The 15,875-nt window shown below is 35.4% G+C and overlaps 1 protein-coding gene across 2 annotated transcripts in view; it reads right to left on the reverse strand.

The window, feature by feature from the left end:
- Positions 1–15,875, reverse strand: part of PRKN (parkin RBR E3 ubiquitin protein ligase) — a 732,905-nt gene that overhangs the window by 365,201 nt on the left and 351,829 nt on the right. For both annotated transcript variants that reach the window (XM_069852200.1, XM_069852199.1), the window contains one exon: positions 7,043–7,158. In XM_069852200.1, coding sequence (XP_069708301.1) covers positions 7,043–7,158 — 116 coding nt within the window. The remainder of the gene's footprint in view (positions 1–7,042; positions 7,159–15,875) is intronic.

Here is a 15,875-nt window from a genome sequence, read left to right on the forward strand (position 1 = left end):
TCTATAGGCTGTCTTACGGAGGAAAATTAAAAAAAAAAGCTCTAAACCAATTAGTAACAGTTCTTAATTTGATATTTGATTAATTTCTTACTTTAAATAAACGATTCTTAAGAAATCCCATTAATTTCAGGAGCATTAGGAGACAAAGCAATAGACACTGTCCCTGATGGTCATAGTACTCAGACAAAGTAGATTTAATTCTTAACGTAATCTTTTCCCACTCTTCTTTGAATTACTCAAGGTATATAAAGTCAACAGAATGTAACAGGCAGAGATTTGGAGCATAGACCACATTATCAACACAGGTCACACAGAAGGGAAACGTGCTTTAAAAAAAAGATAAGCTAAAGTATAGATTTAATAACTTGCTTGGATTACAATGGCTCAAGGGGTGATTTTAAGATCCTATACCCTAGAAGCAAAAAGAAATAGCAGCTATAAGTGTAGAATTAGGTGCTATTTACTCTTCTGAAATTCACGACATAGGCAACGTCTTTTAATGGACACAGTCCGCATTGTGATCTCAGAAGGGAGAAGTTCCCTGATAAAACTCCTATAAAATAACAGCAAAATTGACCTAAATCAAATTTGTAGGACAGCTTCTTCACTTTGACAGTATTTGTAGTTCAGATACACACTCTTATCAGAAGCTGAATTTTGCAAATTGTGCCTTCAGCTGTGACATTAGATTCAAATAATGAAATGAAAGATTCTAGATTTATTTGCATTTTAAGTTTTGAATACCATGATAGACGTGCTACCTCATATACTTTTCGTCATATCAACTGCTATATTCTTCCTCTGATATTCTTTTGCATTTTTTTAAAATACAGACTCTATTAATACCTGCTACTTACAGAAAAAAAGAAGGGGAACACAAATTATTTTAGACATTTCTAAACACTCTTTTAAACTGTAATAGTAGAAATGTACAATGTTAATGTGCAATATGGGACAGCAGATAGTGGAGGTCAATAAGGAACTTGGTACACCTCCTGTACCACAAATAACATCTTGCAGATCAAACCAAAAAATATTAAATCACAAAAATCATAATCCCAACCTGGGGGAGTTGGTCTTCCTTTTACATGTAAAATCCATAATGGAAAATAATTCACATACATATTATTGAGAAGCAAAAGGATTCTACCCCTTACCAGTTTGGAAATACTACCCCATAGAACTGAAGCTCACGAGTCTCAGTCCTGACTCTATAGAAACAGAAGTGACTGAGTAGAAGTGATAGTGGGATGGAACAAACTGCTGCTGGAGGAAAAGTTTTCTAAGTTGCACCTTTTCTTAGAAAACAAAACAAAAAAATACACCCCCAAAAAAAACCCGGAAAAAAAGATGGCTGATTAAGACCTATTGAGAAGCTTGGGAGCCTCAAAGTATTCACCCCAGAGCCAGATTAACACACAGTTATGCCTAAAGACATGCAGTCATTCATTTTTCATTGACTGGAGGAGAAGAGAGCTGTCATCTCAAATTCTAACAGGACTTCCTGTAGTACATTTGCCATTTTCCCCTCAAAGTATTGACCTTCACTAATACTCTCCTGCCCATGAAGTCTAATGTGATCACAGTCTGAATTGATTTGGCTGAAAAGAATTGTGACGAAGACCTTACATTGTGGTTACCGTTGAAGAACATCTAGCATACACGCTTCTAAATCCCAACACTAGCTAAATTAAGGTCTCGCTTCCAACTCTAGCATTATAAGGTCCAAATAGAAAAATACATTACAAGAATCCACTGTCTAAACAAAACAAAGAAATTTTTTTTCTCAATATTATGAAGTAGGGACTTATTTAATAAAAAAATTCTGCTAACACAACAGCAATTTTTTCTCCTTCTGGAGGATTCTTTGTACCTATTAAGTGACAGCAAGCCCTATATATCTTTTACACTTATGCGTATCTGTAGGAAGCTAAAAATAATGGTGCCTTTAGGAATTATACCCTACCTAGTTTGTGAAAGATGACGTGAGACACTTCTGTTCTGCACATTTTATTTTTACACTGCTTAACACTGCTGTTATTCCTAAGCCTGATTTATGGGTACCCTGGGGTACTCCTAACCCCGTTTGATGTTATTTCTACTGGAAACAGTTGACAAAAGCAGATCTCCCCTTGAGGGTTGCACAGTTTTAATATTTGCTTCAACTTTCAGCCATTTGCTCAACCTATTAAGAGCTTCTTCAAAGACATAAAATAGCAACCCATCACCTTGAATGCTACAGAAAAAAATAAATGCATAAAGGCTGCCAATTCACACTAACTCTGCTGTAGATAAGCAGAATACATTGGAAGGCATTACACTACATGGAATACTGCCTATGGATTTCGCATAACCTTATGAGGGTATTTGGCTCTGAAGTATTTCACTCTGTTGGTCAGAGCCGCATGAAAACATTCATATTGAATATAAACCCAAGGCAAACAGAAAGTGTGCCTAATGTAAACTTGGGAATAAGAATTGGAAATAGGCTTAAACATTACTTCCACTTCATACTTTTTCTATATACTACAGAGTACGCTTCTGCTTTAAATAAGATTTTTATAAGCTCTGCAAACCTCGCTAAAACCATACATATGCCATGCCAAGAATCTTGGAGCTTAACTGCTCTGCCTGTGGTGGACTAACTGTCCCTGATGAATAGATAGAAATAACTAGAGAAATGGTATCTTGCTGTGAACAAGAAAAGGTGACAATCAGGTACTATTTCCTGTTTAATTTTCTTCAGCAAAAAGGAAGAAAAATGGATTTTGAAGGACAGATACTTTTTTTTTTTTAATTTTACTGCAGCAAAGCTAATATAAAGTAACAAGTAGTGTACTAAATACAGTTATTTCCTCTTTTCCACCTGAATGCTAAAGAAAAATGAAAGTAGGTTTCACAAAATACTATAAGCTGCAGAGTGCACTTGATTCCACTTCTCAACTGCACGGGAGTATTAGAAAACAATCACCAGCACAAATACATACCATCACCTAAATGTTCAACTAAAGTAAAAATATTATGGGTATTTCTGCAATTTCTTTGAGTTATAGATGAAGATTCCAAGAATGCTAGGTTGGAGAAAAAAATTAGAAACTCATACAATTAGACCAAGATTTTACAAACAGCCCAAGGATTTACAATGATCTTTGTGAAATACTGATAAATTATTTATTTGTCTGATCTCTAGCTCTTTGTAAAATGAACATCCCTGTTACCATTCGTCAATCTGAAAAAAAGAAAACTAGAAATAGAAACTAAAAAAAATTTGTTTCACAGCCTTAATTGGAAAATTAGTTCATTCACCCAAAGAGACACATGAAGTTATATTCTAACAACTCACAAGACTGGCTAAACAAAAGTGAAATAGAATAAGTTCTTCTTGGTATCACCTACAAATGTTTACTGTTACACAAAACTGCATAGTAGATTTTTATGGCTTTAAGAAAAAATAAATCAAACTTATGAAAGATATTCAGTATTTAACGTACTGACATTCTCAAAAATTCAGTTATCCAAAACTTGTATCGAAATTTTGATAAAGTGAGACAGAACAAATTTCTTCCATTTTAATTCCTCTAACATTGCTTAGAGAACGGGTTTTAATACAAGAGGCCTTTTTCTTATTTGCTTTCTTTCTTCTTCTTGTGTTTTGTTGGATTTGTTTTGGTTTTAACTAGAAAGGAGAGCTTAACAGAAACACAGCCAAGACCAGACAACTTCTCCTGCAGTCTAGAAAAGCTCAGGGATTTTGAGAACCCAGTGGAAACAGGTCCTGGAGATAGGTACTGCTTATCTCAAAGCTCAGATGTCAGTCCAGCAGTTTTACATCTTCACCGTACTTTATGCTGTTTGGTGACCTCTTCTGATGCTTCCCAAGCCCTACACAGTGAATACTAGGACATAAATGGGGTAAAGGCTTTAAATTAGAAGGGTGAAGATTTAGATTAGACATTAGGAAGCAATTCTTCACCATGAGGGTCATGAGGCACTGAGACATGTTGCCCAGGGAAGTTGTGGATGACCACTCCCTGGAAGTGTACAAAGCCAGGTTGGATGAGGCCTTGAGCAGCCTAATCTAGGGGGAGGTGTCCCTGCCCATGGCAGGGGGGTTGGAACTGGATGATCTTTAAGGTCCCTTCCAACCCAAACCATATTATGATTCTTTGAATAAACCTTTTCCGTGCCATGTTATCAGTAGGATAAAAAGTACGCTTTCACTAAAAAAAAAAAATAAAAAAAAAAATCTAGTTTCACCAATAAGATTTTGGGTTTCAGCTTCAAGATTACCGCTAAGCTGGCTGTGATGAAGACCCAGGCTACCTAATATTACAGTTCTGCATAGGATCTCCATCAGTCATTACCATTTGGCTTGGGATCAGGGATCAGCCATTGGCCCTCTTTCATATAGCAGTACAGACATACTAGAGTTCTGCACTGAAGTAAGCCAAGTCATTTCTCTTGTCCAGTGAATTCTTAGAAGGAACAGAACTAGCTGCTTTTAAGTAGTTTAGAGATTGGTACTTGTCCTATAACCTGCACCTCAGAGCCAGTTCTGTAAATAAACCGGAGATAATGCTACCAAAATCAGCTCTTCGTAGAAGAAACGCCATATGAATCAGTACAGAGTTCAAGTGCCCCTTCTAACTTCTCTCGTTTGGCCAGGAACTGTCACTTTGCAATTCTCTTTGGTATACATTTTCATGTAGGAAATAGTGCTACCTGCAGTGAGGCAGGTGAAGTACAATAATTTCATGTTAGTTAACCATGAAAGAGGTACAATAAGGCAGAGAAAAGAATATTTTCTCCATCATTTCTCTGTATCACTTGAGGAACAAGAGAGGAAACCTACATCAATAGCTCTAGAAAGTGTAAGAAATCAAATTCTGGCCACAGAAATGTATTAGTGCATTTACAATCTTTAAAACTCCAAGAAAGCTGCTGGAATATTCTTCTGTTCCCTCTTTGGATAACTGATTTCATTGCTTCCTGTCAAACACTTAATTCCATAGCCTACAAGACATACTGAGTCAGAAGAGTATTCCACTGACTTTTTGGAGATTGAAGAGGACATAACAGGTCCATGGGTTGTTTTTATAAAATCTGCCATCTAATCCTTTTCTCATGCCACAGGCTTCAGAGATCTTGCTACAATCAAAAATGTCAGCCATTCAGAAAACTATACCAAACTTTGATTACCTAAAAGGTATCTCTATGCTCCACAACAGAAGACAATCTACTTATGAATTGACTTTATGTGAAAATTTGAAGAACTTGTCCCCATGATGGACAGATAACTAGGAAATGCTACTGCCTTGTCAGATGCTCAGGCATTCGAGTCCTATGCTTTTATCTTGGGGTACTTAGTAAGAACTCCTATAAACGTCAAGAAATAAAATACTTTAAAGATTACTTAATAGCACCCGAAAGCCAGAAAGAATCTGAAAAGCATGAAGCCAACAGGAAGACATGTCTCCCTTCCCTATTTATTGTACAAATCCAACAAGTTTATTCATCAATAAACATACCCAGATGGTGTGCTGACCTAAAAGTCCACTGAAACTTAGGTCTCCTGAATTTACTTGATGCCTTAATTTAAATTATTGAGAACTGATGAACTTCTGGGACATGTCAATAAACGATCCCACTAAACTTTACAAGTAAAGCTTAGGAAGCCAGCAGTTAGTGCTGTGAACATGTCAGTTAAGCAAATCCAGAAAATTAAGTCTCGCCTCTTTCCTGCCTTTGGGATTTTGTCACAAAACAGAGTTAAAAAAAAATATCACTTCATGAATATGGGTGAATAGGTCTGTAGTAAATCTATCAACTCAGAAAAATGTCAACATATCAATTTCAAATTTGATAGAAATAATTATAACCCATTTTCAAGACTAAGTAAGCATATTTATGGCTGATTTTCTTCCCTCTTGTTCTATAAAAATGGAGAAAACTTGGTCAGAATGGAAACTTCATATTATCCTTAATTAGAGAGGTTAAAACTGCTGCATAGTTCAGCATGTACTGCCCATAAGGTAGTCTCTGAAAGAAACACATGGCAGTGCTCTAAATGCTGTGCATATCAGAAGTATTGGACAGCACACTCTCCTCTTCAATGTCCAATTACCTTTTAACCTCTAAGACTCATTTTCTTGAGCCAAATACCATCAGCAACTGATGAGCTGCTATCAATGCAGTAGCATGCAAGCACAACATAATGTGTAATTATACTAGGTCTGCGATAGAATTAGAATGACCTATTATTTACAATAGGAAGTTTACTTCCAGAAATACAGCTTTTCTTCCCCAAAACTAAAGCTCTTAACAGTTTCACTCACTTCCTGCTATCCTGTAAGCTTTTTCTAAATTCTTTCTTCTATTGCAAAATGGATACCAATCAATAGCGATAGTTAGAGTGTATAATGTGTTATTAGTTTCCAGGTTCTGCCTCAAAACATCTAATCAGTGGACAGAAGCATTTCAGGTAATTCTTCACAAAAATGGTAGCTGTCTTTCTCAGGCAATTGGTTCTTAATCCATGCATTTTCAAGTAATGGTAGTATTGAATGTGTGTGCCCAAATACCATACAGTAAGATGGATTGCAGTATTTAAAACTGGAATAAACAAGAACATGAGAACAGATGCATTATAAGAAACTTTACATCAATTTATAAAGCAAATACAGAAAGTTTCTTTATGCAAGAACTGTTTGCTCCCCTCAAAACCAGACATTCTTTCGCTCTCTTAAAGACAGAATAGCAGCAAATACCTGCACTTATGCAACTACCTAAAACATTTGAAGTTGTAGTTAGAACTTAAGCAGTTTTCCACCTGCAACTCAAATAAGATAAAAAAAATAAATTACAACCATACTAGCAAAACAAAGAACAAACCTAAAAATCTGGCCCATTTTCCACCATGATAATGGAGGGTGGGAGGAGAGTGTTTAAAAAAGAAAAATCAAAGGAAAAGTAGCTTTCTGAAAGCGATAAGTACTGTGAAGCACTGAGACTCTGCATCTCTGACACTTTTCCTTGTACTTACCTAATATCTGTGCATGTTATACACGTGATACAGGGACTGTTAGTTGTAATGAGGTTCAAAGCCACAGATGTTTCACTGTCAGTGGTTGGGTGTGCTCCACATTTAAAGTAAAACTCCTGAAATATTGAAGGAGAGATAAAGAGAAGATTACATACCTGCCGCTCATGCCCTTCCTTTATCTTAGGCTAACTGACATTTGAGACAACAGACAAATCACCACTGCCAGCAAAAAAAAGGAGGACAATCATTAGGAAAGCCTTACAAGGAAACCCTTGAAAAAATACCAGTCTAGGTACATACTTGGTTCAATGGTTTCCCTAGCAAAGAAGATATCTGTTTGTGTACTAATTTGATATCAGTGTGATACATTCTGTGATTTCCTGGACTTATAGAAAAAAAAAACAAAACAAAATTTCATCTTGACTTCATCTAAGTATAGTCATCAAAGGCAGAATAATAAGCATTGTCAGTAGGCATCAATATTTCCACTTTTTTTTTTGTTATAGATGTTACCATTTTCTAAACCGCAGGACACAATTTTAGCTCTAAATTAGTAAAGCCCAGTCTTGCTTTTGTTATGCTGGAAATCTATATGATACAATTTTACCATCATATTAAAGGGAAGGCCTAGCTTTCTTGAAACACACATTATATTTGCAATTATATATTACACTGTGTTTTAATTAAGTTGTTTTAGTCCATACTCCTTTATATAGCCTCTTCAGAATGCTTTCATTAGCATAATACTTTTTACACAACTGTGCTTTGTTCTCTTTTCCATCAACATCCCAAAGAAAGTCATACCAATCATGCTGTGCTTTGATAAGGTTTTGTTATAAAGAGGTTATTTTAAATGTCCAAATCACTATGCATATGTAAATAACAGCAGTCTAAAGACATGCTTTGTAATACAAGGCAAAGATTACAGTTTGCAGTTACTTTGTTCCTATGAGACCTTTTTTTTTCCCAGTATCAAATTGTGGAGGTTTGTAATGAAAGCATTAAAACTGGTATAAATCAAGTACAAGTTGGAAGGTAAGGGTATAAAAACATCAGAAGAAATTATAAGAAGGCAGCATAAATGAATGACAGGTGTTGATGGCATCAAGATATTAAGATCACAGAAGAATCTCAAGACAACCAAGACTGAGAAAAAAAAATGCCTAAAGAAAAAAAAAGGAAAAAAAAAAAGAATAAACTGCAAAGGAAAAAGACAGAGAAACAGTGAATAAATCAGCAGCATTTCATAGCATAGCGGCTCACAGAATTGGGACAGGATGAAGGAAAAAAGATTACTTACTTTCAGATTCTTTAGGGTGCAAAAGTCACATACAAAATCCAGCATTAAGAACTACCTAAAAGCCATGAAAAAGACTTGCTAGGTGGCATTTTCTAATGTCACCCCAAGTTCCTGGCTAGGCTACCTGGACACATATTTTAGCACTTGCTAGTATAAGAAAACAAGAAAATGAGCATGGCTGAATTAAATCAGTTTTATTAAATATAAAATCACCTTCCCCTCTGTACAGGCTTGCACTGAGGTTTACTACAATCTGTAGTAAAATCAGTCCAGGAAAAGCTCCTACTTTCTCATTGCCTCGAGCCTTGCAGTAGGGAGTTTGTTGTCTGCAAAACAGCTGTCAATTGCTGTTTTTTCTCAATGATCATCATTTAGATATATTGCGTATTTCTACACGAGACAATTACAGCAATATGCAGTAATACATCTAAGGTGGAATCCGTTAAGTGAGATATGAGAAATAATAATACAACCTTCCTCCTCTGTTACTCGATTCTGCTTCTAAGAGAGTTACCAATTCTTGCAATAGATTCAATGCAAATAAAGTATTCAAATTCCACTGTCAGTTAAGGACTCATTATCTGAAGCATGTATTAGTAGCAGTTTAAGAGAACTAAGGGGAAAGAGTATAGTTTAAAGGAAAGCCTATTTTTTAAACCATGTAATTGTTCACAAACAATTTGAAGCAGTAACCTGTATATTTTTACATAGAGCTAACTTTTTAAAATCACTAAGTAATCTTTCTGTCCCTCTGTCTAAGAAGTAGTCTCAAGCAAGAAAATGCTTAAATTCATCCTTGGACAAGCTTTAGACTTGGTGTTTTATCTCTTGTTTAGGACCAAGTTAAACACACAGCTTTGAAATATCAGCTCAACCTGAAGCAACCTGAAGCATTTCAGCAGTCAAGAATGAGTCAACAGAGCTACACATCCACCCAGAGCACGTGAAAACCTTACACAATCTACAGCTGTAATTTATTTTAAACCTTTAAAAATGCATCCATTAATCTTTGTATTATTTGTTACATGTTTTGGAGCTTGGGTTTTATTTGCCCTTTAATTTTCTTGTACTATGTTTGAATTAAATGGTAAGAAAGATTTATTTCAATGCAGGAGAAGTCTTGAAAATATCTCTTTGCTTCAGTATACCTGCATACAACTAAGAATGTTGACAATTCACTATTCCCGAAGAGGTAAACTATGAGCAAGGAAACATACAAAAGAAAAGTAATTTTTTTTTCATAAAATTACTTCGCTACTATAATAATTTCTTTGTGTCACAAGGAAAAAGAAAGATAGTAATAAAGGAAGTAAGCTCTAACACACTTGAAGCAACTTTACAGTTTGAGAGTTTTTTCCCCCTAAAGAGTAGTCTGATGATACTGATTGCTTTTGATAGGATCTCACAATGGCTATCAGTTTCTGATCGTGAAAGCTGTTTAAGGAAGATTAAAGGGAACTATGGCAATATATTTCTTATTCCATAAGAAAAGAGAAGCAGGCAGGCATCTTTTGTTACATTCCTGAAATACTTTCTCTGTAGCATTAGCAAAATTACTTCTCTATACTTCCATTTATCGGTCCTAAAAGTGCTTTAAGAAAATTCCTCTACTAATTACGGGTATGATGTACTTTGGTATTGTTGAATAGAGACCATAATGGAATCTGAAAATACTATTTGACATAACAAAAGAAAATACTGGCAACTCTCCAAAACAGTTCATTGAAAGACTCCCTCCTTGAGTAACCTACAATTAAAGAAACATCAAATCTTAACATGAAATGCAAAAAGAGGGCTTGTTGAAATTATAGAAAAGAAAAAAATCACTCAAGATTGTCAACTATTTATTCAGAAGAAAACTTCAGGAATAAAAAAGTCATTTATAACAGATGTGTTGAGACTAGCAGTACAGTATAAATATACGAAGAAAGATCAGAACCAGTTGCTTCTCAACTGATACTTCAGGTTTTAAGGTTGACATCAAAATGCCTCTCCATACTCAACTAGGTACGCTACGAGAGACAATGCTTTCAGAATTTTAACCTTATAATAAAATATCCGTATAGAATAACACAAAATAGATGAGCAAAAATTCACGCAGTCTACATCACTATCTGACTACAGAAGAAATCCCATTATTCCTCCTTTCTGCACTTGCATTCTCATTTGGTACAAAATTGTCTGAGCAATGCTTTTTTTTTTCCCCCCAAAGTATTTCTGTTCAGCAATGAGTAAGGATGTCAGGAAACTGCTGCAAAAGCCGAGACAATATTTAGTGCTTTTCTTAGTTCTGAAAGGGAGTAGCTTTATGGTCACCTTCTACTGCAGTGAATACCTTTAGATTGTTTTCTTGCCTGAAGGCATAGGTCCCATGAAATTGTGAACATTCTATTTAACACTACAAATGTCTTCCTTTTGGCAGCGTCACTGATAGATTGTTATTCAGAGAAGAAAGCAGGCATTGCTCTTGCATACTTAGTCATATTTTCCACCAGTGTTATCATTTGTGTCATAAAACACCATAAAAAGTGCAAGAGGGGAGAGAAAAGGTTCAAAGATGCATGGTTAGTGTTGATTACTTTATGAATCCCCACCCCCCAAAAAAAACAAAACAAACCAACTTTGCAATTTTACCAGAAACATCTTCCCAAATTCTGTCTTTTCAAACAAAGCTAGGGTTTGCATAAAGCAGCAAATACAGAAGTAGCATAACAATATAGAAGAAATACGAGCATCTCTCTGATATCTGCTTTCTAACTGTACCCCTTTGCCTTTCTCAAAATGCCTCTGGCTAAGAATAACAATTTGTTATTCACGACAAAAGCCCTTTAGGATGAGTGTCAGCTCTTCACTGAGGCTGTCAGAGCATGATTGGTCTCAGTGAATACATGAACTTTAACCTGTGTGAAGGAAGGAGTTAATTTTTTAAAGTATTAATTTTTGAGAAGAAATAACTACCCTCCTGCATTTTCCCAAACTTTATTTTCTGCTCATCAGTAACAGTTGCAGTCTAAAAGCATCCAAAATGACTAAGAGACATTATATTTCGGAGAAAGAAGTGTCAATACATCTTTACAATACCTTCTTTATTATTCTCCATAGATTTTGAATAAGTTCACACAAAATAAACCTTAAAAATATACAGTTTCACTTTTTTTTGTCTCTGAATCAAACATTCACCATACCTTTTATTGAGTTAAGGATACTAAAACAAGTTATTTCTTATCAAATTATTGAACAGATAGCCTATAATAGGGAAAGTATTTTGAGCGTAACAAGAGTATGGGATAGGAAATGTACATGCTATTCATAATTCATAACAAGACATAGCATTTTAGTCCCAAGTCATTTAAAGACAAGTTTTAAGCATATAAAAATACATCTAAAAACTCATCATAAATTATTTATGAGACATTTTAAGGGCTACAAAACAGCAACAGCCTCTACTCTCATCACACCTAGATGCCACTTTTATCTACATTCTTTAAAACAAAAAAAAAACCCACCCAAAACACTAAGAAACAAACAAAATCCCAACCAACCTGATTTACATATTTATTTTCCTTGCCAATGAACAACTTTTATATGTTCCATTTTTCCAGAACTGACTGGAACAACAACAGAGACATTGTTCAAAAACTAAGAACAGAACAGCTATGGCTACAATTCAGTTTTAATCGGCAGTCTAATGTGGCATAACCAAGATTATTAATGATTGAAAAGATCTTACTATCTACTTCTCAGGGAGCCATCACTTATATGTGATTTTCAGTGATTCATACCAACAAGACTGCTTTTGTACAGGGATACACACAGCTTACATTTCTATTATCTGCACTACCAAAGAAAACCCAATATTTCCATGACACAAAGACAGAATGAACAGGACTTTTCAGCACGACACAGCTCTTCTATCACACACTTCCATACAACGTAGACAAAGCAATGAAGGCTGCAGGGCACTGCAGCTCCTTATAAAGTGGATCTTTGCCTAGAATGTTACCTTGTAGTGGAAACAAAGGATTCTTAGTCAATCAACAGAAATACAGTACCTGCAACGTGTTAGTTATGCAATGTCCTTGGTATGTAAATATATGATAAGATAGTTGTAAGTAAACAGCTTTTCAGTGAGAATGGCTATGCTTTCATATCAAGTAACATGAAAGGTTTACACCTTCCTCTCCTTTTCCCCTCTATGCTCCCAACATTATCACCCCTATTTCATTTAGAAACACAATCTTCAATCAACACTAACTTCTGGGCTCAACCAAGACTGCAGTTGTCAGAAAGATTAAATTACCTAGCACAGCCTCCAGCACCCAAATTGTTCTGTTGAATTTGTTCACCAGGTTTCAGCACATATGAAAGTTTATTTTGGAACAGTTCCTTTGAATTACTTGAGCCACAGAGAAAGTCTCAGAATTGGTACTTAGAACATATTACAATCTTCATATCCTAAACATTAGTGTCAATTTCTAGGACTTAAACTTTACCATCAGCCTCTTTTAAAGTAGAATCCAACTGTTTAAGTTTGTTATCAAGTGTTTCCTGCAGAGAATCATTCCTTCACTTTGAGCTTAATTTCTTCTGGCAATCAGATTTGAATTTTTATGTGAACATAAGCCACAAAAAGAACTCAAAGAGGGAAGCAACTTGAATACTATATGATATCAGATCCTCAGGCTGTCCTTCTTATGGCACAAAAACTTGTTGGCAATTACAGGTTTGAGTGATTTGTTTCTTTTCCAGCCATGCTAACAAGTACTTGGGGTAAAGATGGTGATCTAGAATTCAAAATGACTACAGAATAAATCTAAAATGTTTAAGAAACAGGACTCCTATGCTTGAGCTTTAAATAGCGTACAGGTGACATGATATTTTAAGGCTTCCCAAAGAACCTTATCTTGAGCTTCAGAGAAAAGCCAAGAGAGCTAACAAATCACAAATATCTAAGTAAACTACATAATTTCTTTGACTGTTACTTATCATGAGTATGCTATATGACACAACAAATTCCATGATCTGGTCTGCAAATATTGCGGCAATTCTGCAAAATATGCAGCACATTCCCATCCATCTCATCCTATTATAACTGGAACATTTAGATTTTGTCCACCCCTTGATAATCAAAGGAACTGGGCAGGTTCAAAGCTTCAGAAAAAGGTATTTTTAACTCAGCAACCGCCTTAAAAAATGGCTGGTTTTTTTTGGTTTTAGGTTTTCAGCCTTGGGCTAATATCACCAATGTCCTAGAGCCTCACACTCAGCCATTAACCATACAGATGATCTGCAAGTCTATAACCTAGCTGAAAGGCAGTACTAAGGCACCTTTCATTTAGCACTAGGGCTGCCTCAGGGAGAGCATCAGTATTTATGTGAGGATGCTGGGTAGACAAAGTTAGGCTGTAATACTAGAAGAGCAGCTGTTTGACTCATCGCTGTGTCTCAGCTTTGAAAAACTGGATGGTCTGTTCTGTCATCTTTCCAATACCTGCCACAGATCAGCATATGAATGAGAACAAACCAGCCAAGACACTGTCCAGCTATGTTTGGAACAGTGAGAAGAAGAAAATGAGTATGTGGCATAAATATTATTCTCTCCTTCTGCAGAAGATATGCTTGCCTTTTGCTCTGAAAACTCAAAAGTGTACTAATAAATATTTGGCACCTCCTGAACAGTCATTAAACAGACTTCAAAAAAAGCCACTGCCTATTTGCCACACGAATGCTTGTTGCTTTCGGTTTTTTTTTTGAAACAAGTTCTTTGACTTGTCTGTGCACTGTGCTATATAGCACACCTATAGCTATGCTGCCCTTAAGTCTTAATCGAGTTCTACTGAATTATTGGAGTTTATGCTTCTATTATACTTCTTTCTACAAAAGTGCAAAAGAGCAGGCCTTGTGTCCACCCCTACACAGAGAGGTGACTTCTAACCCACACAGAGCAAGACACATTAAACAAAGGTTTGGAGAAACTCTTCAAACTTTTCCAGGTTTATCCGATTGCCAGAGTTGAGGAGATTGGGAGTAAATTTAGGTGTGGTTTTTTGGGTCTTTTTCTATCCCCTTAATCTCTGGTTTAAATATTTTACTTTTACATGGACTGAAGTGGTCAAATGGAATACTTGTGCTGCATCACACAAACTGAAGCTTTCTTAAAACCAGATACCTTCCGCGATGCCCAGAACATATAATACAAAGAAAGAGAGGAATGATATTAGAGATGGTCACATGACTTGACAGCATAAATAGTTGATTCATGTGTCTGTTATGCAAGGAGTGGACTAAGTATATGCTTAGTTCATTTTATTGGTTTCAGATAAGCACAATTTATACGTAACTCTTTACACAAGGAACGTCACAATTGTTCCTCACACTTCTGTGAAATTAGGTGTTTCATTGGCAAGATAAAAATTATCTAATGTTTTAAAAAGCAAAATTTGACCTATAATGTCTAGTAGAAACACTTCACAATCCTGTTATAACTTTTGATATATAAATACATGATTTGTTACTTCAAACTTATGATACATAAATAAGCATGCAGTGTTTTACATGACTTGTAAGTGTAAAAAAAGAAAAGCAAAAATCAAACAACCCCTGAATACAGCACTATTATGGAATAGAAAAATACCACTGCAAAATAAAATGGTCTTAGACTAGTCCTGCAAAACCTTTCCCCAGAGATTCTTACAGCTTACTAGGTGGTGCCAAAAGTTAAAAAGGGTTGCAGCAAATTAAGTAGGTAAAGGGGACAAACAAACAAAAAACCCCAAACCCCCCACCAAAACCTCCTCTTCTCTTTGGCTAATCTTATACTGAAAAACTGACTGAAATATTAGCAGCAAACTGAATTTGTTCTCTGGCATTTAGTGTTCTCTGCTGTCTTTTTCTTTTAATATATTTTCAACACATAATATATACAGATGAGCTAGATGTAATACATGTGCAACATGAGCTAGAAAACATAAGTCACAGTGGGAAATCCATTATCTCCTGTATAATCCTGTTAGGAAAAGAAGAAATCTATGTCTGCATTACACTTCACCTTTAGTTTCTAGCATAAGAAATCCAAAAAATACCACAAATAATTTAAACAAGCATTTAACATAGCAAGCTTACTTCATGCACATATGAGTACAGAAGATGCCAACATTTATCAGTAGTCAAAGGCACAATATCTGATTTGAAAAGTTATTTTCTATTACGAAAAACAGAAAGATGTGGACATTTTTCCTTTGAGACTATTTAATGCATAGAATATGACCTAATGTAGAAGGTTATTTGCATAGCTTTAATATATGCTGATGGTGTCTCGATAGACTATTTTCACTAAAGTGATTTGTTTTTCCCAGCAAACCTTTACCTATTTACACTGTCTTAATTGTAAAAAGAATCAGGAAAAAACCAAAAAAAACAAAAAAACACCCCACCAGTTTTTTCCAGCTTAAAAAAATGTATCTAGGAAGAATAATGCTACATCCACACTAGCACAAAGCTTATTGTTGAAGAATATCCCAAGAGCCTTTCTGG

Source organism: Phaenicophaeus curvirostris, chromosome 2, assembly GCF_032191515.1.
Source record: "Phaenicophaeus curvirostris isolate KB17595 chromosome 2, BPBGC_Pcur_1.0, whole genome shotgun sequence".
Classification (NCBI taxonomy): domain Eukaryota; kingdom Metazoa; phylum Chordata; class Aves; order Cuculiformes; family Cuculidae; genus Phaenicophaeus; species Phaenicophaeus curvirostris.